The sequence below is a fragment of the Ochotona princeps genome, chromosome 27 (assembly GCF_030435755.1).
Source record: "Ochotona princeps isolate mOchPri1 chromosome 27, mOchPri1.hap1, whole genome shotgun sequence".
NCBI lineage: Eukaryota > Metazoa > Chordata > Mammalia > Lagomorpha > Ochotonidae > Ochotona > Ochotona princeps.
Window position 1 is genome coordinate 8126437 of NC_080858.1, and position 22591 is coordinate 8149027.

Sequence of the window (22591 nt, forward strand, 5' to 3'; positions counted from 1 at the left end):
AGCATACCTATTTTTTGCCATTAACAAAATATACTGCACCAATTCTAACATGTTATCATTTACAAGGCATGCCATAATTATGTATCATTAGGAAAAGAATGCTACCAATTAAACAGGCAAGCCATTGATTTTAAAGTAATTCAGAAATGTTAAAATGTGGAGAAAAATGTGTTAGAAGCAGTGAATAGAACTGAAAAAGGAACTAGCTGTTCACTTGCTTTTCTGAGTCAGTCAAGCTGCCCATGCTAACTGATTCCCATGGGAGAAGATGCAATTTTAGATCTCATTGACTTCATACATGTGCAGATATGGGCTTAATATCCAGGGCTACAGACATACAAAGATGTTTCCAAAAACTCATGGAAGAATAGAATTAAAACCCAAGTTTACTTTGGTACAAAAAGATTTAAATCTATGCATAGTTGTATCATAATACACATTTCCAGAAAATTTTCAAAATCCATCCCTCTTATATTTATGAATTACAGAATCGCATGCGTGCACGCGTGCGCACACATACACACACACACACTATGGACAGAAAAAAGTGGGAGAATCATTGTAGAAATCTGGTTTTGTTTGGGAATATGAATTCAACCAGTAACCTGTGGGTCACTGAAATGATTCTTTTCCTTTTGTCCAATTTATTGGTTTAAAATAACTTATCTTAAATCAAAAAGTTTGTGCGTGTGTGTGGGTTGGTGGGGAGCAGGGGAAACATTTTCCATATGCTAGTTCCTTCCCCACATGCCTGCAACAGCTGAGCTTGAGGCAAGTTAAAACCAGGAGGTGTGAACTCAGCCATCGCTTGTACCTCACAGGTGCACAGCAGCAGGGAGTGGAAACCAGGTGCCAGGCTGGGTCTGACATGCAGGCACTTGGTTTGGGATGTGAGCATCCCGAATAGGATCTCAACTGCTGTGCCAGGCCCCCACCTACCCCTCACATCAAACTTACTATTTTAGCCTTTCTTTTCACCCTGGGAATGTATTTTTCTTGTTTCAGAAGCTAATCTCAACAGGTGATTCACAAGCCTGTGAAAACCTGTGTTGCTAAAGCAGATGTTAGCACCACAGTGCCACCAAACTGTTAATTTTGCAGAACAGCAGATGTACTTTGCCTGTTATTAAGTTTAAGTTTTATGTTTTTTTTTTTTGTGCCCTGCATTCTAGTTACAGTTCTAGATATACTAAAGTAGGAAAGTATCTTCCATGGCAATATTCAGATATGACAGACAATTGATATAGTTTTCCCAAAGCTGTTCGGTGGTAATAATGCAGTAATGGGGTGAGTGGTTGACTAGTTTATTAAGAACTCTGTGTCCCATGTTAGAGTGCCTGAGCTCAATACCTGGCCAGCTGCTAGCTCCAGCTCTTGGCTCACCCACATTCTTGGAGGCAGCAGTGAGGACTTAAATACTTCCTAATAGCTGTGTGGGAGACCTAGGTTAAGTTACCAGCATTTGACCAGTAAACTCATGGGTGGGAGTGCACACATTCATGCTTTCTTTCTCAAAGAATTAAGTAAGTAGTTAACATTCAATATTATTTATTAACCGAATGACTGTAATAAGCTTAGTCAGAGATTTTTTTGTGAAAGCTTCTGCCTGAGGTAGGCACTTGGCACTTTCTTCCCCTTTAATTAGTTCAGGTATTTTAGGTAATAATTGTGTTAGTACTTCAAATTTTTTATCTTTACTTTGATGATGTTTGCATAGTTGATCAACGTGGAAAGGATTAAGGGTTAGGGAAAAGTGGGTGTAATAATTGTTTCCAAAGTTTCTATTTCCCCTTCCTGTTTCTGGGGGAAAGGGGGTGATAAGGGGAGAAACCATACCCAGCCTCCCAACTGACCCAGTACTCAGGGATGGGGAATGGCTTCCTGTTATCAATCCAGGGTCCCAATGTGGCACGTCCTTCGAGGGTTCTGCCCAGGGTGTTTCGATAGTTCTGAAAATGCTATTGATCTCACCAATCTAAGGATGCGGAAACCTTTCCAACATTCATGGGCTGACATAGTCCACCTTAAGTTTTGCTGTCATCATTTGGCTGGCGTAGTTGTCCAATTTGCTGTGTTTTCCTTCCTCTGCTGTTCACCAGATGTCCTCTGCAGGCTCCAATGAACTGCCATATCCTCCAAGTGTATCCGGGCCTGCTGTCCACTGCTCTGTCTTTCCCCCTGCAGAGTGAGTTTTCACAGGCGGGCCCATGGGTTAGGCCAGGCAACACAGACCCCACCAGACCCCTCTGCCCCAGGGCTCACGAATCTGCCACTCACCTATCAGGTGGGCCCAAGGACCCAGGGAAGGCAACCTGGGCCCTGCCAGATCCACCATCCCCAGAGCTCATGTACTGGCACCCACTGCTCAGCAGACCTTAGAACTCAGGCTAGGTGACACAGGCCCAAACAGAACCATGTCCCCAGGGCTCATGGGCCCAAGGACTCAGGCTAGATGACCCGGGCACCTCCAGACTTTCCCCCGCCCCTGGGGCTCACAGATCTGGCATTCACCATGCTCAGCTTGCCTTACCTCGGCATTTGCCAGCAGGTGCTTCAACCTGGCTCTGCCCAACCTGCCCCCAGTTCCAGCTCCTATTGGTAGGTGCTGAAGTCTAGTCCAGTCCAGCCAGCCCCAAGTCCCGGCCCTAATGTGGACTGTCTGGTGTTGTGGCCTGGCCCAGCCTGTCCTGCACCCCATCCTGGTTCTCAGATCCGCCATTAGATGTTATGAACTGGCCCAGCCTGGCAGGCCCCAAGACCTAACTCAAATGTATGCTGGTGAGTACTGTAACCTGGCATGGTCTGGGGTGCTCATTGCCTTGGCTCTTATGCTCACCTGCTGGAACTGTGACTTGACAAAGAGTTGCCCAGGCAACTCTATCAGATCTCCTCCCAGTGGCAGGTCTTATGCACACCAGTGAGTCCTTGGCCCAGGTTGACTTAGCCCATCTCCTGTTCTGGCAGGAACAGTATTCTTACCCAAAAAGCTCAACATTTCCAGTTCTTACTATTGGGTATTACAATCTAGTCACAACTGGTCCATGCCCAGATACAACTCCCATGTGGTTCCATGGGAGCCTAGAGCTAGCTCAATCCATTCTACACCAACCCTGGCTCTCATGAGTACCAGTGGGTGCTGAAGTCTACCCTAGTTTGGTGCTCGCAAGATCCAGGACACATCCATGCCAAGGGAGACTGCAGTCACGTCCAGCCCAGCTTGCTGCTCCCATTCTGGCTCTTATAATGTCTAGTGGGAACTCCAACCCAGCAATGGAGGTCTCCTTAGCTTCCCAATCAGGCCTGTTCCCAGCCGCAGATCTTGCACGTACCAGCTGAGATTGTAGTTTCACAATGGTGAGTCCACCTATTTCCCCAACATTTTCTGTCCACAGACCTGATTCTCTCACATGTTGGTTATTGTCATGACCCAGCCTAACATTACCTGCCTCCTGTTCCGACTTTGACCAGTGAGTACAGTGAGCTACCCCTGCCAGGTAGACTCCCAGCCCTAGCTTTAATGAGTACCAGTTAATGGTGTTCAGTGATGTTTGCTGCTAAGTACCCCAGCTCAGGTCTCCCATGTGTGCTGGTGCTTCAGTCTGGCCCTTAAAGGTCGTCTCATTCCCCTCCCAAATCACTCATTCTCAGCACCCTCACTAACCTGCAGGTACTGTGGCTGGGTGCGCAGGCTCAAGAGCATTGTGGGTGGACCCGTTCTGGGGTCACCCCCACCACTGCTGGGAACATGGGGTAAAAGAATGCCTTGAGAAGGCCCTATTCGAGGTCATAATATGATTTTGTAAAGTTATAATATTCATGAACTTTTCCATGAACCTTTTAAAGTCCTCTTGTGTTTTAATGTGTTCTGAATATTTATCCCTGGTTTTGCAAGTAGTACTGAGTGGAAAAAAATAGAAATCATGTGGTTATAGGGAGACTGGAAAGGAAACAGTTTTTCCTAAGAAAGTTATTGCATGATAGTAATGTTATAAATATTTCAAATATATTTCTTACATTTCTTCTGTTAGAAATAAAATACTAAGATGGAGAATAATTCTATTTTTATAGGAGATGGAATATTAGACTTCCAATTTAAGGAAAGCTGATCTAAATTATCTTTGGAAGAATTTTGTTGTATATAGATGTTTGGCATTGTTGAAATCTGCCGAAGTATAAATGTTTTATTTTAATTAAATAATACTTGATCAAAGTAGCTTCAAAACAGTCATCTAGAAAATGCATGCTAGTTTCATTTGCTCAAAAAAAAGTAGGCATTTATGTCAGCAGCAAAATCCATGGCTGTTTGTGGCACTAGGCATTGTAATATTCCGTATGTTATAACTTGAGTAAGTTGTCTCCAAATTGATGCTTGCTTTTCCTTTAAGCATTAAATAAAATATGACAAGAGCAGGCTTTGACTTAGCAGTTCAGATAGCATTTGGGGAGCTTGCATCCCACCCTTGAAATCTAGTCCCAGATCAGCGTGTTGTCCAGCTTCCAGCTAATGTGTACCCTGGGAGGCAGCTGGTGATGGCTCAAGAACTTGAGTCCCTGCCACCCACTGGAGAGATCCAGAATGGGTTCCTAGCTCTTGATTTTAACCTGGTCAAGATCTGGTTGTTGTGGGCATTTGGAGAATAAACTTAGGAAATGGAAGAGTCGTTCTCTCTTCTCTCCTTTCCCTCTCCTTCATTTCTTCCCTCCCTTTCTCCCTCTCCCTGTGTCTGCTTGTTAAAAATATATACATATTGAATTAAAAATATTAAAAATCAATATCTAGATAAATTATTACACTCACTGCTCATTTGGCACTCACTAAGGCTAGAAGTATAAAGCTTTTCATACATCATTTCCAGCCTTTAAATATCTCTGCTATTTAGGTGTTATTTTACATGGGTGGGACAAGCTTTTAAGGTCAAAACCCAGCGAGTGACAGAATCTTTATCTGGAACCAGTTGTGTTGATGTCCAGAATATTGTCCTGAAGCACGTGGCCTTCCAGTGCAGGGTGCTCTCATCAGTTGGTTCTGTGTTAGTTGTTTTGTCTCTCACCTTCCCTACCTCCTCTGAAGCTGTGCTGTGGGGAACTCTTCTCTATCCCACAGGCTACAGAAATATTTCTCCCCCGTATGAGGAATCTCTACATTTACTTAAAATGTTTTCCAATTTTACCTCATATCACCTGTCTGCATCGATCAATAAATGACACCAAAGCCAGTTTTCTCTTTATAAGGGTAGTTTTTTCCTAGTGCTTTTGGAAAGCAGAGGAGAAACCCTTCACTTACTCATGTGTGTGTGTGAGAGGGGCAGGAGAAATAGGAGTGGGGAATCTTCTGTCACATTCCTTCCTGGGTGGTTCTGAGCCCCTTGCTTCTCTCTCTGTCCTTGGTTGTGGATCAGTAAGTCACAGTTCAGAGCCCAAGGCCAAGAGCCACATGGCTGTGGCGAAAACACAACTATAGCAACAGTGAGGTGAAGACAGGTAAAATGGTGCTTTTTGTGTTTGTCCTCACTGCTTGTCATACCTGCCTTACCTTTGGATCCATCTTACGGAATGATGTTGAAAATGTAATAGGAGTCTTTGTATCTGAGGTTACATGTGACTTTCCCAATGTTGCAGGGAAAGACTTCTCTTCCATTACTGCTTAGGTAATTATTTTCAAGTCAGTGTCAGTTTTCTCATTGATTTCCCCCTTTCCTCCTCAGTCTGCCTTCTCACATTTTTAAGGCACAAGTAGAACTCTAGTACATTCCATACAATGTACTGGAGGATTATGGGCTTACCTGCAGTGTTCACGTGCCTTCTCACCAAGTGTCAATTCACAAGTTCAGTGTGTTTACATGAGCCCAGTTCTTTCTACTCAGTAAAGACATTATCTAAAACTTGTATGCTTGTCTCTTGCTGACTGACTAGCCACTCAACCTTTTACCTTTATCTTCTGAAGATTGGGTGAAAACTGCTTGCTCGGAAAACTGAACAGTTACAAGCAGTGGGATCTGTTCTCGTAAACTGGAACAGAGCTTACAGAAGTTCTCAACCTCTGACTTAGGTGGACCCTGAGATGGAAGAGCCTGTTGGTTCTATGACAGTCAGTATGCTTCCTGGAATTCCAATGCTAAGAGACTTTCAGTATATCCCAAAGCAAACAACTACCGTTTCCTTCATACTTCACTATGTGTGGGCACAGAATCATGCCCTAATGACTGTTTTCAGTAACTCCATTTGTCTTATGGCCGAATTATTGGAAAACCCCCAGGTGATTACTGTAGCCCATCTTATATCTACCACCACCACCACCACCATTATCATCATCATCATCATCATCATCAAGTGTTTAAACTTCATTATTTGCTGTTTAAACATTTAAGTTTAACAGATGGAATCAAATGATCTGGTGAAGAGTATTTATATTGAAAAACAATGCCATATGTCTCAACTCTGCATATTTGAAAATTCTTTTAGCATCTGTTGCAGAATTACTTTCTCTACCCTCTGCCCTGCTTTCCGACACATGGTAGAAGTGTAATAAATGTCTACAGTCAGTCAAACAAGAAAGGAAGCAATGTAGACATACATTGTCATTGTGGTGTATGAATAATTGATTTTGAAACATTCTGATCTTTTTTTTTCCCCACAAGGTCCTTTACTAGAACTATCAAGAATGCTCCCTTTCTTTTCAGGATTATGATTGTATCACTGTGCTGATGAGCATATTGTGAATGTATATGACAACTTCTACTGGCAAATGCTGTAGGAAGAAATTGGTGTCTACTTCTCCAGACCAAGACATTTAAACTACCAGGCAGCTAGAGTACAAGAGATTGCTCATGTTTCCGCAAAGGAGTCCTCTGAAGACGTGATCTATTTTAATGGTGGATCAATAGAGTTCCGTTATAGCCTAGTTGTTACAACAATACATTTGAAATGAGAAATGTGCAGTTTTGCCCCTGTGAATTCAAATGCGGAAAAGTTGTAATCAGAAATACTGTCATTAAACCAAAAGGCTAGGGAAATACAAGTTATACTCATGCCAGTTTGAGTGTTAAAATGAGACTACTTGAAGTCTAGTTCCATACTATCACCTTCCAGATCTTATCCATGCTGATTAGTTGGTAATCATTAATCTTTGAGAGGGAAGAGTCCTAAATTAAACAGCATTTGTGATTTTCATTATCTTTAAAATTTCCAGTTGAAAACTTAATTTTCTAGGATGTCGTTTGTAGTGACATGGTCCCACAAAGTCCTGATAATGTTGTCCTCATTGAAAAAAAAAAAAGAGAGTTCAGTGTATTCCAAGAGAGTGGAACAAATGTGGAAGTACTTCAGATGTCACATTCTTTAGTCCTTCTCTGCTACAGCCATTAACCTCTATTAGGGCAAACAATGTATTTTCTCAAAAGCGAAAGAAAATCTGTACTCCTTTCTAGAATTCAGAAGTTTTTATTATCCTTTCTATCTATGAAAGGCAATCATTCCTGAGTTTCTTCAAGTTTGACACATTGGACTCAGCCTAACTGGGAGTGACTAGAAAAAAACCAATCATCCCAGATATTCACAAACTGTCAGCAGGGCTTCTCTGGCCACAAAAGATGTCTTTTTATGGAAATATTTTGTTGGAATTTCAGAAGGTGGTTGTTAGTTATCTTGGCTCCACTGCATTTAGCACATCTGGGATGTGTTCACATGAAGACATTGGCTAGCAGCAGTGTCTTGTGGCCTGGAATCGACTCTGATATTGAAAAGATCGTAAAGGACATTCCTTGCTAGGTGGCCTATCCCAACAAAGACACCTTCCTTGGGAGGCCTATACAGGCATGCGTTTTGGATTTGAAGAACTGGTTCAGAAGTAGAATTTCTGAATAGTCATGGAATCTTTTCAGAATCACTTTGTGTGCTTTTGATACTGTCCCAAGTTTCTGCCACGGCAATTATAGGCCTGAGACGATTATTTACAATTCTGGCACCAGAATTTCTGACAAGGGTTCTACAGTTACTTTATTTGAGTTCAAGTAATTTGGGTAAATGACTCATATCTAAACTACCACCACTGAAAGCCATCACCAGGAATGCTCGAAGCGTATTGGGAACATGGTACTTGCCTCTCACCCTGCAAATCAGAGCTCGAGATATAACCTCAGAAGTCATTTTGCTGGGCCTGGGATGCAGAATACTGAAGCTGTCCAGCTTGCTAAAGATGTCCAAGAAACAACAGAATCCTATTTCATCTGTCCTTATCCTTTTTAACATCAAAGGTGGTCTTTATTGAAAAATCTGAAGTTTGAAGTACAGTAGAATTTTTAAGTTAATTAAGAAGCAGAGGCAGAGAGGAGAGATTCATTCCACGAATTTACTCCCTAGATGTCCACCACAGCTACGGCTGTGCAGAACCAGCATCTTAGCCACCAGGCCAAACGTTAGCTTCCATGTAGACTTTTTTTCTAGTCTAGCTGAAGTTGCATGTACATGCAACTCTCTCTTCTTGCCTTGGTGTGCCTTTGCTATACTGGCTCGCAAAAGTATCATTCTAAACATTGATGGATAGTGGCCAATTTAGGATTTTTATCAATTTAGGATAGTTTATCATTTATTATGTTTGCCATTTTCTTAGTCTACCAGACATTTGTTTCTCTGATGTGGAAACAACAGTTTGCTGTAACAGTTTGTTGTAAAGAGAAAATATACCAAAGCACTCATCTAAATATTAGCGTAAGGATAATGAGCATCAACTAAGTTTATCTCATGTAGCACTTAGTATTTTCCAGGAATTATTCTTAAGTACTTGAGGTGATCTTAAATATGTGATCATCAGAGACCTTCTATGGGAGTCAGTAGTGTGACTGAGGCTGAGACCATCCAGTTAGACTGTGGCACAGATAGTGAGGGGTGAAAACCAGGCAGTGTACTTTCACAGGTAGGAAGGGAGCTATCAGGCTTCCCCTGCCATTTGTTTGAAATGCTGGGCATAATACTGTTTAAGAAATGTGCTTCTAACTGGGCTGAATTTGGACAAGGGGTAGGTGTTTGTTGAGCTTTGATGGTCTTCTATCTGTTAGGTACCTGTGATTTTATTTTATCTAGCAAAACAAAATTTTGAGATTGACACATATGGTACTATTTTCGGATTGGTGTGAAACAGTAGTCCTTCTGTATGGTTGGTTTTGAACACGTTGTTCTTCCAGCAGTAAAATGGCATTTTCTAAAACAGGCTAAAAAGGAGTTTTTTCATTCCTTTGTTTGGGGTACTGGAGTAGTGTGACAAGGTGTGATGAAAACGTTCTTACAGGGAATAGATGTGGAGCCTAGCAGTTAAGGCACCTGTGTCCCACATTGGAGTGCCTGAATTCAATCACAGTTCTGGTATTTAACTTTACAATCTCATGGGTGCACGTTAGGAGAGGAAGCAGGTGATGGTGACTCAGATACCTGGACTTCTGCTATCTGTGGGGGAGAACTGGATTGTTTGACCAACTCCTAGCTTAAGGCCCAGTCCCGCCCCACCCAGTTATTATGATATTTAGGGCATTGACCAACAGATGAGGTTCTCTGTCTCCGTCCCCACCTTGTTTTTCATTCTCTCTCAACCAGAGCATTTTTTTAAAGGACACTTACACAGAGTAAAAAGGGAGTTGATTCATAAGGATCCAGGCCCCTAGCCTCTGCTAAAATAGTGTCTTCCACCTGCTGCCATTGACTTGTCCAATTCCAAGATAAGAGATCTCGATGCTGACATTAGTTCATTAATTTTGAATGCATTGATAGTGTCTTACCAGGTTGGAGTGTTTGCTATTTAGAGATGAGTTCCATGGTTAGTCCAAAACTGAACTGTTCTTCAATAAATTTATTGCTTCAACTAATATCTCACAGTTTTGTCTCCTACTTAACCTTCAGTAAATGTATCTAAAAAGTCTTTTTCATAACTCCTTCTGCTTTGAGAAGATAGATACTAAAACCCATTTGATGCTAGAGAGATGTCTATTTCATTTTTTCCTCCCAATTTGGAAGGATCATTCTTTTGCCAGATGGAACTAACTCATCTTAAAAGACTTCCATTAAAAAAGAAACTAAAGACTATTTGCTATTTTCATTTTCTTATGTCTCCTTTAGGTGCCCTACTTAGGTTTTATAGGGGACAGGAGAGTTGCATGCATTGGTAGAATAAGTTCGACAACTCACTGCTTCTTTCAACCCCTGTTTATCAACTTTATTTACTGCTGACTATGTGAAAAGGCCTTAAAGGAAGGAAACCAGAAATAAGAAGCCGTAATCAGTGTCTTTGTTATAGGAACTTATGCATCAATCAGTAAAAGTCACTTTAAGGAGAACAACTACGGAACCTTGTTTATAAAATCCCTTTTTAATTTTCTCTTTCAAAAAAGTTTTGTTTTTTAAATGTGACAGAGTTAAAGGGAAAGCTACACAGAGATCTTCATCTGCTGTCACACTCCCCAAATGGTTGCCACAGCCAGGGCGGGGCCAAATCAATACAAATAGGCAGGGGCTCTTTCTGGGTCTCCCACACGAGTGGGAGTGGCTCGAGTACTTGGATTATCTTCCACTGCTTTCTAGGATACATTAGCAGAGAATTGGATTGGAAGTGGAGCAGCTGGCACATAAACCTGCACCCATATGAGATGCTTCTGTGACAACAGATGGTGGCTTAATCCACTTCAGAGATTATGACATGTAAGAGCAGAGGTCTGCTGTGGTATGCATGTGGGTTAGTGAGAGACACCTGCCATTCCCAGTGTTGACTGTGTGCTCCAGAAAGCCTTGCGTGGCCCTGTGACTGGAGTCCTCCCATTGTAGATTTTCAGGAGGAGATTTCTATCATTCAAACTTAGGAAAATGCCTAAAAGAAGAGGTGCCTGATGACCACCTGTAAAATGTAGAGGGAAGATAAGATCTCTCCATAAATAAGGCGGAGGAAGACCATTTCATGTAGAGAGTAGGGTGTGAGCGAAGAGAAAACTTTGAGAAATCATCACACAGTTCAGTATGGCTGAAGTATACAGTCTGAAGGCACCCATAACATCCAGTTGCAAAGGGAGAAAAGGTCAAATTTCGTAAATCATTGTCAAGTGAAGGTAAGAGGGTAACAGGTGAGTTCTTAAATTTGGAGCCTAAATGACAAAGAAAGATGTGGTATCATTAAAACAAATCAACATTGAGAGGAAAACATTCAAAGGAGAGGGAATATCACATTCTGACGGGCCTTGTGTGGTGGACAAGGAAATCTACCTGGAAACAGAATGGCAGGCTTAGGAGAGCCAGACCAAGGCTGGAAGGAACAAGAAGGTAGGCAGAACTGCAGAGGTGTCTGAGCAATCCAGGGTTGGATGAGGCTGCCAAACAGGAGAGCAAGAGAATGAAACCTGAGGAACTCGGAAATGAAGGAAGACCAAAGTGCGTCAGAGAGAGAAGGAGCTGAGAGCCACGTGTCGCAGCCCCAAGAAAGGCATGCTAGGAGTGGCTCAGGTTTTGTAATCGGTTGTTGAGTTCAGGTCTTGCACCACCACCTGTCAGCTGCGTGATCTGTAGCCAATTCCGTAAGCTCTTGGGTCCCCGTTTCCTTACCTGCAAAATTGGAATTAGCATCTTGTTGTGTTCGTTGAAATAGTTTAAACACGTGTTCTTCAGATAAAACTTTCAAAGCACTTTGCTTTGTTAAAATAATAATAGCCAGTAAAAGAGAGGATTTGATGCTGACATCTATATTTCTTAAGTCCATCTAAGCAATTACATTGCCAAGTGTATTATTTTAAAATGTCCTGGCGTAAGTACAAAATTGAAGATTTAAGATTCTTTGAATTACATGTTTTATAGTACGTTGTCTTTTGTCCTCATTGGTTAAGGCATCCTAGAGTTTGAATATAATTCATTCTGTCTTATCAAACTTAATGCTTTGAGCAATTACTATACACTCATTTTTTAAACTGAACTCTAAGGCTTTTGCCATTCAGTTCTTAGGGTATTTATTATTATGTTGAGTTTTGTTTAAGAAGCACTGATATTCTTACTAATATCATAACTATTAGCTTTTGAAGAAATCTTAAATTTATAGCATTTGTAGCATTGGCGATTTTTCTATAACATCCTGTTGAAGATGCTATACTTTTTATCTTAGAGAAATAGAAGCATTTTTTAAAAAAATGCTACTTTAGTAACTATTGCTGACAGAGAAAAAGTTGTATATACTTAATATCCACCAGTTGATGTTTGGAAGTAACTATGCACCCCTGAAACCATCACAAATGTATGTCAGTCATAAAACTATTTATCACCTCCAAAAATATCCTTCCAATGTCTTCCCTTAGCATGAAAAAATTAAATTTTTATTTTCTTGGAATCTATTTGAAAAACTTTTTCTCAGAAAATATTATGTGGTATAAAATTAGTTTCCCATGTGTCAACATCATCCATAAAGTATACTTTAACAAATTTTGTTTATCTGAGAGGCAAGAGGACAGACAGTTCTCCCATCTGCTAGTTCATCTCCCCCCCCAAATGCCTCGGTGTTTGATATTAGGCCGATGTCAAAGGTGGAAGTCAAAGTTAATATGCTCCAGGTCTCCCACTTGGGTGGCAGAAACCCAGCTAATGGAGCCATGAGCCTTGCCTCTCAAGATTGGCATTGGCAGAAAGCTGCAGACAGGAGCCAGGGCAGGGAGTTCTACTCAGATCCATCCTGATGGCACACAGGCATCTTAACTGCTTGGCCAAGCACCTATTTCCAGGAAATGCATTTTAAGTGGCATTTAAATATACTGATGGTTTTTCACTCTTATTAGAGGAAGGAACAATAATACTTCCCCTTTCCTTCTTTGTAGGGTAATACATTAAGAAAAATACTGCTGAATCGCTACTTTAAAGGTGATTATGGCATTGGTATAAATGGAACTTACTCCAAAGCTGCGCAAGTGGGAGGTAAGTCTTACCATCTGGTTCTCATCTGAGGATTCTCGTAACATGTCTTCTTGTCAGTGGTGCTCTAACATTTTTCTTAAATGGAGCAAGTTAAAATAATTCACTTGAAAAGCACTGTTAAAAACCTTGGTTTGGTTTTGAATTCATGAGGTAGCAGATTGGAACATGGTAATTTATTTTGCCTTGTGACTTTGAATAAAAGTCAAAGTTCTAATTTTTTAATGTATAAAATAAGGACAAAAACACAGCTAGTTTTCTCCAACATGGTTTTTCTTTAAAGATTTATTTTTATTGGGAAGGCAGATTTACAGAGAAAAGGAGAGACAGGATGGAAATATCTTTCATCCACTGGTTCACTCCCCAAGTGGCTCAGTGTCCAGAGCTGAGCCATCTGAAGCCAGGAGCTTCTTTTGGGTTTCCCATGCACATGCAGGGTCCCAAAGCTCTGGACCATCCTCTACTGCTTTTCCAGTCCACAAATAGGGAGCTGGATGAAAAGTGGGGCAGCCAGGACACTAACCAGTGCCCATATGGGAACCCAGTGCATGCAAGTTGAGGATTAGCCAATTGAGCCATTGCTTGAGCTCCTCCCTTCCCCCCTTCCCTCATAGGTTTTCTTAAAAAACAAAATTAATTACAGGTGGCAGGCATTTCATGAAAAGTTCTATTTTGAATAAACTTGATGTTTTAAGCTTTAAAAAGCACACATGGTGAATGTGGCTTACAAATCTATGCTGATAATGTCTGCTCTTAAGGTTGATTCATTCTCTTTGCTATCATAGGAAGCTTTTCTGCACAAGATACAGATAAAATGGGGATCTCGATGACTGATATTCAATGTCTGCTGGATAAAGAAGGGGCATCTGAACTTGTCATCGATGTCATTGTGAACACCAAAAATGACAGGATTTTTTCAGAAGGCATTTTGCTTGGCATTGCCTTGCTTGAAGGAGGAAATACACAGAATCAGGTACCTGTTTATCCACCATAGGCATTGCCTTTGTTACTTGTATTGCTTATTTACGTGTCCTAGAAACCAGTAGGCAGCAATGGCTCCCTTTTATCATCTTGTTACTGGAGGACAAATCCACATAGAACCTCTTCCTTATAGATTTCTTTGAGTTACTGTTAGGAAATACAGCAGCTAATGTCGTGAAGCAGAATGTACCTTTAACCTATACAGCTCTCCAGCATGATAGCAGAATTCCCAGTGCAGTGAGTAATGAATATACCCACACAAAGGGGACCAGGCAAGTATTTCTCGAAGACACACATTTCCCTTTGGAACTCCTGCCAAGTTGCCCAAGGTTCCTCTGCAGGTCAAAACTGTGCCTAGTGCGTACGACCCAGAGCAGAATGGGGTCCCCCCAGAGGATGCACAGTGATCCCCAGGCTTGCCACTCAGGGACCTCGCCTCTCCAGGAGTGCCTCTGTCAGAGAAGAGAAGTCTGTACCTACAACACATCAGAACCGCTGCAGCCCACCACTGGTCAGTTTCATCGGTTTCAAAACTGGGAAACTGCTTTAGTTCACTGCCAGATTCAATTATCAAGAGCTCCCTGTTTATTATACCCAGTAACTATGACTTCAGTAGTGAAGGTCTCCGAACAATAAGGCACAATGACCAAAAAGCCCAACCCCAAAGCTACTGAGTAAATTCCTCTGAGGGAAGTTGAGGAAGGAGGCAGTTGGAGGAATCTCAGAGTGGATTTTCTTGGAAATTGTCTTCCTGTACAGCCAGGTATCTAACTTGGGCTCTCTAAAGAAACTGTCTAGGCAACTGCATGACATATGGCTTAGATTAATAATAATATAGATTATATGATAAAATAGATTATTATTATAGGAGAGGGAATGTTGGTTTTTTTGTTTGTTTGTTGGCATCTCTAGAATCGGTCTTCAAGATTACAGTACTTTCTAGATTCCTGGGGCTGTTGCATTTCCCCAACGGGATCCCCCTTCATCTTCCTTCTGTATTTACAGGCTCAGACAGCCTCACACCACAGGGGAAGAAGATGACCATTTGTTGGAAACTGCATGCTGTGTGTGCGTTCCTGGCATTTTGTTCCCCAGGTCCCTTCACAACCCAAACATCCTTAGCCTCTATTCACATGATGTTTCTGGGGATGTTTGTCACCTGAGGCCTCTTCTTTCTGCTTGAAGTCTTTCCTACCTGACTTGGGACAGCATCAGCTCCCACTTCTCCTCCTGCATCCTGTTATTTCTTAGGAGTTCCTGTGACGTTGCCTCGTTCTCTAATTAGTGCTTGAGTCCTGACATCTCCCCGGATCCTTTGAACTCTCCTCTGTGTCATTTCCCAGCCTGATCTCTTTCTTTCCACATCATTAGCTTTCACCTATTCGTGGACAGTTCCGTGTTTACTCAATGTATGGAATTCGTACTTGGTTGTCTTCCAGAAATGTTTAACGGGACATCCCACACATACCTTAGACTAAACTCATCCCATATGAAATTCACTCTTGTTCTCCCTACATTCACTCCACCTTTTATAATGCCTGTCTTGCTGTCTTGTGCCACTTGCACTCCAACCATCCCAATGTCTGACCAGAAGTTTCACTTTGACATTGCATTTCTGTCTCTCACACTATGCGTAGGCTGTCGTTTCCTTCATGGCTGCATCCCTTCTACTTTTCCAACTTTCTTTTCTCTCTCTGCCCTCCTCAGGTCCTTCTTTGTCTTGTTCACCAACCATGACATAGATTCTTGATAGTTCCACTAACGTATTCTGTTATTTCTCATGCTGCCTTCATCTCCTTGAGGATTCAACTCAGTAAGTTTTCCTGACCCCCAGATTCTGCTAGACAGAGCTGACTCTAGTTACTAATGGCTGTGTGTAATTCATGGACACGTCCCTGTGCCTCTTCATGTGTGCCTTAGGCACAGCCTATAGATTAAAATCCTCAAAGCTTGAAAGTACGCGTTTGTCCTTGCGCAGCCTTGTGTCTGATCTGATCCAAGGTTTTCATATATGTTCGAGAATGACTTGACTTGTGAATGAAAGGAATTCTGCCTTCTTCAGAAAGTCTTTCCTATCTGAATGTTTGGGGTCTGGGGACAGGAATGGGGGGATGCCCTTGTCTGAGCTTTCACGGCACTTGTTTCTTTCATGCTGCCTTGGTGCTTTGTTCTTTGTTTGCTTGTTATTTGCATTGAATTCTACCTCTCTAGTTAAATTTCAGCTGCCTTAATGTAGCAGATCATGTCCTATTCTTTTCTAATCCTGTATGACCATTCAAAAAAAAACTGTTGGCTGGTAAAACAGTATTAACTTTATACAAGAAAACCTTCTTTTAAGATTGATTATGGCAATCCAATTTACCATCCTTCCCTTGTTCAGAGTTTTTGCTTCTGCTTATTCATGGGATGACCCAAATGTTAGCCATGTGCCCCAAATAACAAATCTAATTCTGTTCCTTGCACTGTAGCACTCTATCACACTCTCCTTCCCATGACTCTAGCCACTCCCCTGGGGGGAAACTTTCTCATTGTCTCCCTTACCATGAGTGAATTGCTTTCCCAGTTGAAGGATCACTTTAATGCCTGTGCTTCTGTTGTATGAATCACAACCCTTTATTTTTTGCCTAACTTCATAAGTTAACTTACATACTTACAGTGGAGGGGGAGATTAAAGGAGGTACCTTTAATGATATGCTTTCAAATTGAACAGTAATGACAGTAATGATGACTGCAAAATATAATATTTACAAAGCACCAAGCTATTTTTGTTGTGATTTATGCATTCCCTTGGCAAATGCTCAGATAGCCAGTAAGGTAACATATATTCTGTTATCTTCCTGAAGAAAAACTCAGTCAGACCCAAGCTCACTTAGTTAGAGCTAGAGGCAGGGTTTGAGCCTATGTTGTGGTTCTGGATTCTATGCTGTTATCCACAGTGAATGTCTGTGCTGCAGACACGGCCTGCTATGCACTTGCCTCTGGGAACCCTGCATTCTGCTTCCTTCAGGTCTCCAGGACCTTTCTTCCCTTCCCTTCTCTGCTCTTCCCCCGGGGCCTTTCCTTGTCACATGGATTTCTTCATCCATCACCCTATGATCCTAAAGGAAACCTTAGTGTTTCCCCAAAGCACACACAGTCCGTCAGCTGAGGGAGATGGTTTGTTTCCGCAAGCAAACACTGTCTGTAGTAAGAAAACCCATCTACTACTTCTGGAGATTGTATCTACGTAGATTAGACACATTTTTAATCATCATTAAAATCATGTTATTATAGAGCCCTGGTTTGTAAGGGAGTATCATCTATGTAAATATCTACTGTTTTGAGATTCAGAAGTTATGTTATAGGTTTAGTGGTTTAGAGTAAAAAAGCATAGATTGAAGCCCTAGCTTTATCATTTACCAGTTTTGTAACTTGCCTTCTCCAAAGCTCACTTTTTTACATACAAAATAGAAATAAGAATAGTTTATTCATCAACCTCCTATACCAAAAGTATGCGCAAGATGAGGTATGTGAAGGAACTCCATAAATTATTAAACTTTGTTTTAATAGAGCCACAACATTTTCATAACCTCCTCATTGGTATGTTGGAATCTCCTTCCACCTTCTAACCCCATGATATTGAAAAATATTAGAGCTTATGCATCAGCTTAATTCCGGGTACCACAGAGATTGGTGGGTGCTGCATTTGTCCTTTGAGCCAACAGAGCCAGCTCCACTGGTCCCCTGTAGTTGCTGTGGTTACTGTGACTTTGTGGCCTCTTGTCTGGAGGGACTGGTGGCCTTCTCTGCTCAGGAACTTCCCCTTGCAGTTATGATACTTACACCTAAGGAGTCATGAAGCTCAATTGCAGGCCAAGCAGTGAGTTCAGTACCTCATGGGAATGGTCTCACCTACAAGTGCCCACAGCTCTGGGCCTTCCTTTGGGATTGCAATGCGGAGCAGCCAGACAATCTTAGACTGCCGAGTTTCTTATGTAGAATATAGCCAGTTAATTCTGCATTGTCAGGAAATTAATCATGTATATATATCTGTATGTGTGTGTGTGTGTGTGTATACATATATATATAAAGAATAGTTTTGTATATATATATTTTTTTTTCTTCATACTGTCCCATCAAATTAACTTTTTAAGCTTTGCAACTTTATTTTTATTATTTTCCATGATACAGTTTTGTAAGTATAGAGATTTCTCCCTTTCCTTTCCTCCCTCCTGCCATTTTTTCCTCCACATTATCATGATAGTATAGTACCTTAGTAACAGTTACAAGTTTAGCTTTCTGCTATTTAAGTGTATCCTGGCATTGTAGACACAACTGTGTAATGGAGACGGGCATACCAGGAAGTAAAGGTGTGTTGCAGTGTGCATCTGTACTCCTGAATAAAAGGAGGGCTCCCAATGAAACATTTAAAATACCTTTGCAGTATATATCTGTTTTAAATCACTTCAACTAAAGGCTTATTGTCATTTTCAGTTGTTTTTCTAGATTTCTCTTGCATGTGTTGTTTTCATATCAGAATTTTAGTATTAATAGATTATAATTTTCCACCCATTCCCAATTCCCATTGCCGTGGAGTGTATCACCTTTCCCAGACCCTACTCTGCGGATGCTGCCATCAGGCACCACCCAGCAGGCAGTGATTAAGGTCCAGTAGTACTACATCGTGCTATGATCTGTTTCATCATGCTTTCAGTGTTCAAGGCTTTGTGTTTCATTATTCACTCTAAAGCAGAGTTTATTTTAAGGTGCGTTTGTTCTAGACCTCATGGGAAGCAATGTAGCTAATGAGACTCCGAAAAAATTTAGTGCCTGTTTATCACTGGGTTCCCATGAGTGTGTTGCCATGACAACACATTCTAAATTAAATGTAGTATAATTTAGGTAGAGAGAAATAACTCCTTGTAACTTATCATAAACTCATATTTATACAGGATGATCGTTGAATTAGTGGTTATTTGCACTTCAGGTTTGGAACTCATGAGAACAGGGGTTGTGGCTGCTTTTCCTGTTTGACCCAACCTTAGGACCTGGCACATACTAGTCGTACAATAAATATGCGTTTACCCAGGGCATGGCTTTCTATAAGGACAGACAGCTTTCCTTATAACTTCTTACAGTGCCTTCATAAGTTGTAATAGCTATGTAATCAGGAAGGATAGATTAAGTAGCACATAAGAATATGTTACATTTTACTGGAAAGTATTTAGTAAATACTAGCTATTATTACCACACATGAAATAATATCAGAGACTGACAGAGCCTGTCAGGTTATCAAGTAATAATGGGTAGCACATTAAATGTGTGCTTTTATCCATACTGCTTATGTTTATGTCAAGTATAAAACATTGTTTTTCTCCCCTGGAGTATTGATTTCTTAAAATATGTTTTCTTGCAGTCTTCTTTCTACCAGCAGTTGCATGAACAAAAGAAATCAGAAAAATTCTTCAAGGTTCTCTATGACCGAATGAAAGCTGCTCAGAAAGAGATCCGATCAACAGTAACAGTTAACACCATTGATCTGGGTGGTAAGAAAAGGGATGATGACAATGAGTTCATGATATCTGGACCACGAGTGAGAGGTAAAACAACACCACCAGGCCTTGCTGACTTGGGAGAGCAGTCAGAGCAAGAAAGCTGCATGGAGCGCTCACTTATCTTTGTCATCTCGTTTATCTTGGTTAATTAGCCCCGCTGTGGCTCTGAGCAGGCACTTCAATCTGTAAAGAATTTTGGTCATGGGCTTGACCTTAAAACAGCTCTGCAGGACCCAACTTAAACGAGCCCTAATCAGAACAAAGCCACCGGTGACATGAAAACCGTTCGATTTCATTGTGGCATGCATGGTTAAGAACAGCTGCCTACAGCCTTTAAAGGGACCATGAAAATCTAACTTCCAGAACAGAGATGACCGCAAGAGGTGCCAGCAAAGGAGTTTTGATGTTTGGGACAATAAAATTAATGTTTTAAGCACAGATCATAAAGTTATTGTCATCTGTGGCTTATCCTGTTTTCCAGCCTTCTTGTAACATGTGAACTCACATGTGTTTCAGTATTGCTATGTGTGCACATGTGTTAGAGTACATAAGTGTACATTATATATATGAAATTTGAGATCATGCATATTTGAGGTCCCCAAAAAGCTCATTGAAATGCATAGTATAAAAAACTGCAAGAATATCCATTTTGTGATGAAATTAGCTTACCTTTTAATTCCATTTTTTTATGAATTTTAAAGGCATGAGTTCCTTTAAGGTTGGCTGTATGTTGAGAGTGTTTTGATGTCCCCTAACAAATTTTAATTTACAACTGCTACCTCAAATTCAGTTTTGGGAAACTGTTGCTCCTCTTGGCAGATGATTTTTAATTCAGTTGTTACAGATTTTAGGTACCTGGGTGTCCTTTCTTGTGTTTTGTTTTTGAGTTAGTAAACAGAAATTAGTTCAGCACTGTAAGAGTACTGCTTCATTTTCAGTCAGAGATTCGGCATTACATTTAAAAGAGGGAATGAAGGGGCAGCTGACAGAAGCTTCTTCGGCCACATCAAAAGCGTACTGTGTGTACCGAAGAGAGGTGGATCCCGAGCTGGATGTCATGTGCTCCGGGACCGAGGCAGGCAGTGCCGAGGACAAGTCTCCAGAGGAGGTGCCCATGAGCCCGGCAATTGCCATCATGCAACCCATCCTGAGGTTCCTCCAGCTCCTGTGTGAGAACCACAACCGCGAGCTACAGGTATCTGTGTGCAGAGGCTGAGGAGGTGGTCTGTGGCTCTAGGCCAGTTAGTTCAAGTAAATCAAAACAGCACATAGTTTTAGAGAGAGTTGGTTTGTGTTGTGTTGTGTTTTGTTTGGAAGGAGCAGAGATAGAGCTGCTGTCCACTGGTTCACTCCCCAATGGCCCATAACAGTTGCTGCTATTGCCAGGCCATAGCCAGAAGCTTGGGATTCAGTCCAGGGATCTTTCTGGATGTTGAGGACCCAAACTTAAGCTATCACCTGCTGCCTGTTAGGGTGTGGAAGCATCACCAGCTACAGTCAGGAGTGGAGCCGCAAGGTGAACACAGCTATTGAGATACAGGATTTGGACATTCCAAGCAGCATGGTAACACTTGAGCCAAATGCCTACCCCCTGGGGAGAGAATCAGAGGAAATAATGGTGCTGTTTGTTTCATTTCAGTGAAGAAACAATGAGAGAAAAATTCCTTTAGGCATGATCAAAATTGGGCTCCAACAGCATTGTCCTCTATATCTTCTACTCACATGTTAGCCTCGGGGGACACAATCTGTCCCTCAGATTCTGGGTTTGTGGAGGACGCCACATCTGCCCCATTGGTGCCATCCAGGATGCTGTCCTTGTGCTTCTTGAGTGAGAATATTGTTTGTCTTCAGTAGAAACAGAATTAATATGGAAGGTTCTGTGTTTTTACACAAGGAACCCTGATACCGTTGGGTGTAAATATAGTCTGTTTCAATCTCATTGCAATGTTTTCCTTTGTTAGATAGAGAAACTTAGGGACATTCAGGAGTCTTGTCTGCCCCCCTCCAACACACACACTTCTTTACATTGTGTACACAGTGCTTAGTCGCATGGCAAAACCTTAATCAGCTTCCTTCATGGTGGCTGAGTATGCTTAGCTGCAGAGGCTGCAGTAGACGGTGCACCTTCAGGAAGGACATGCCTCTGTTGTGTCCGGTCTTCCATGCTTCCAGGTACCATCTTCACCCACAGATTTTCTCCATGAATCACCATGGTACTGGCTGGAGGCTCTCCAATTCACACCAGCATTAGCCAGGGTGCAGCTGCCAGGCTTGGGCTGTGTTTCAGCATCCGTGCTTGAGTATGGAAGGCTGCTGTCCACATAAGAGGGATAGCAGGGTGTGTCCAGGTGTCCTCTATGATGCCCTGGAGGGCAGCTGTAATGGCTCCCATACTTGGGTCCCTGCCACCCTTGTAGAAGGATCTGGGTTCCACCTGACCCAGTCTCAGCTTGAAGGACATTTTGGGAGTGAACTAGCAGATGGGAGATCTCCATCTTTCTCTCAGTTCTTCTTTGCTTTTCAAATAAATAAATTATAAAAATTGAAAAAATATTCATGATATTTAGTGATTAAAATAGTGTAAATAATAGATAAGATAAAGTTTGCTCATAAGTTTACCTTTCTAGCAAGTTTGTTTCAGAGAAAAATCACTGCTGAACTCACAGCTTTTTGTCCCAGAAGTATTTATGCACATGTAAGCACACTGAACCTGCAGGTGAACTTTTTAAAATGTCCACACACTTGCACACACACATTACATAGCTTTTACAGCTTCTTTAACAGTAGAACTTATTATCAAATTACTTATTTCTAAGTTATGTTGGTTAGTATGCATTGAAGTACCTAATTTTTTAATAGCTTTCCAAGATAGCGGTGGTTGTATCCACTATTTTTTCAACTAGTCATTACCACAGCTGCAGTGTGGTTGCTGGGTTTTCTCATAAAAGCAGTGTGCAGTGAGCATACCTCCAGGATAAGTGCTGAGAAGGGGAGTTCTGTGTTTGCTGAAAGTTGGGATAGCTGCTTCCTACCCACGTATCATTGACTCTCAGCACACAAAAAAGCTGCACCAAGTCTAAGGAATTATTCAGATGACAAGTGGGTTGCTTTTCTCCCTGATGAAGATCTTTCTAGTTTTCTGTTTTCTTTTCCTT

At 41.5% G+C, this 22591-nt stretch overlaps 1 protein-coding gene across 1 annotated transcript in view; it reads left to right on the plus strand.

Annotated features, from left to right (window-relative positions):
- Positions 1-22591, plus strand: part of ITPR2 (inositol 1,4,5-trisphosphate receptor type 2) — a 418343-nt gene that overhangs the window by 259768 nt on the left and 135984 nt on the right. The window contains exons 38-41 of the mRNA XM_058655945.1: positions 12828-12924; positions 13707-13894; positions 19298-19481; positions 20375-20631. Of these exons, the coding sequence (XP_058511928.1) occupies positions 12828-12924; positions 13707-13894; positions 19298-19481; positions 20375-20631 (726 nt within the window). The remainder of the gene's footprint in view (positions 1-12827; positions 12925-13706; positions 13895-19297; positions 19482-20374; positions 20632-22591) is intronic.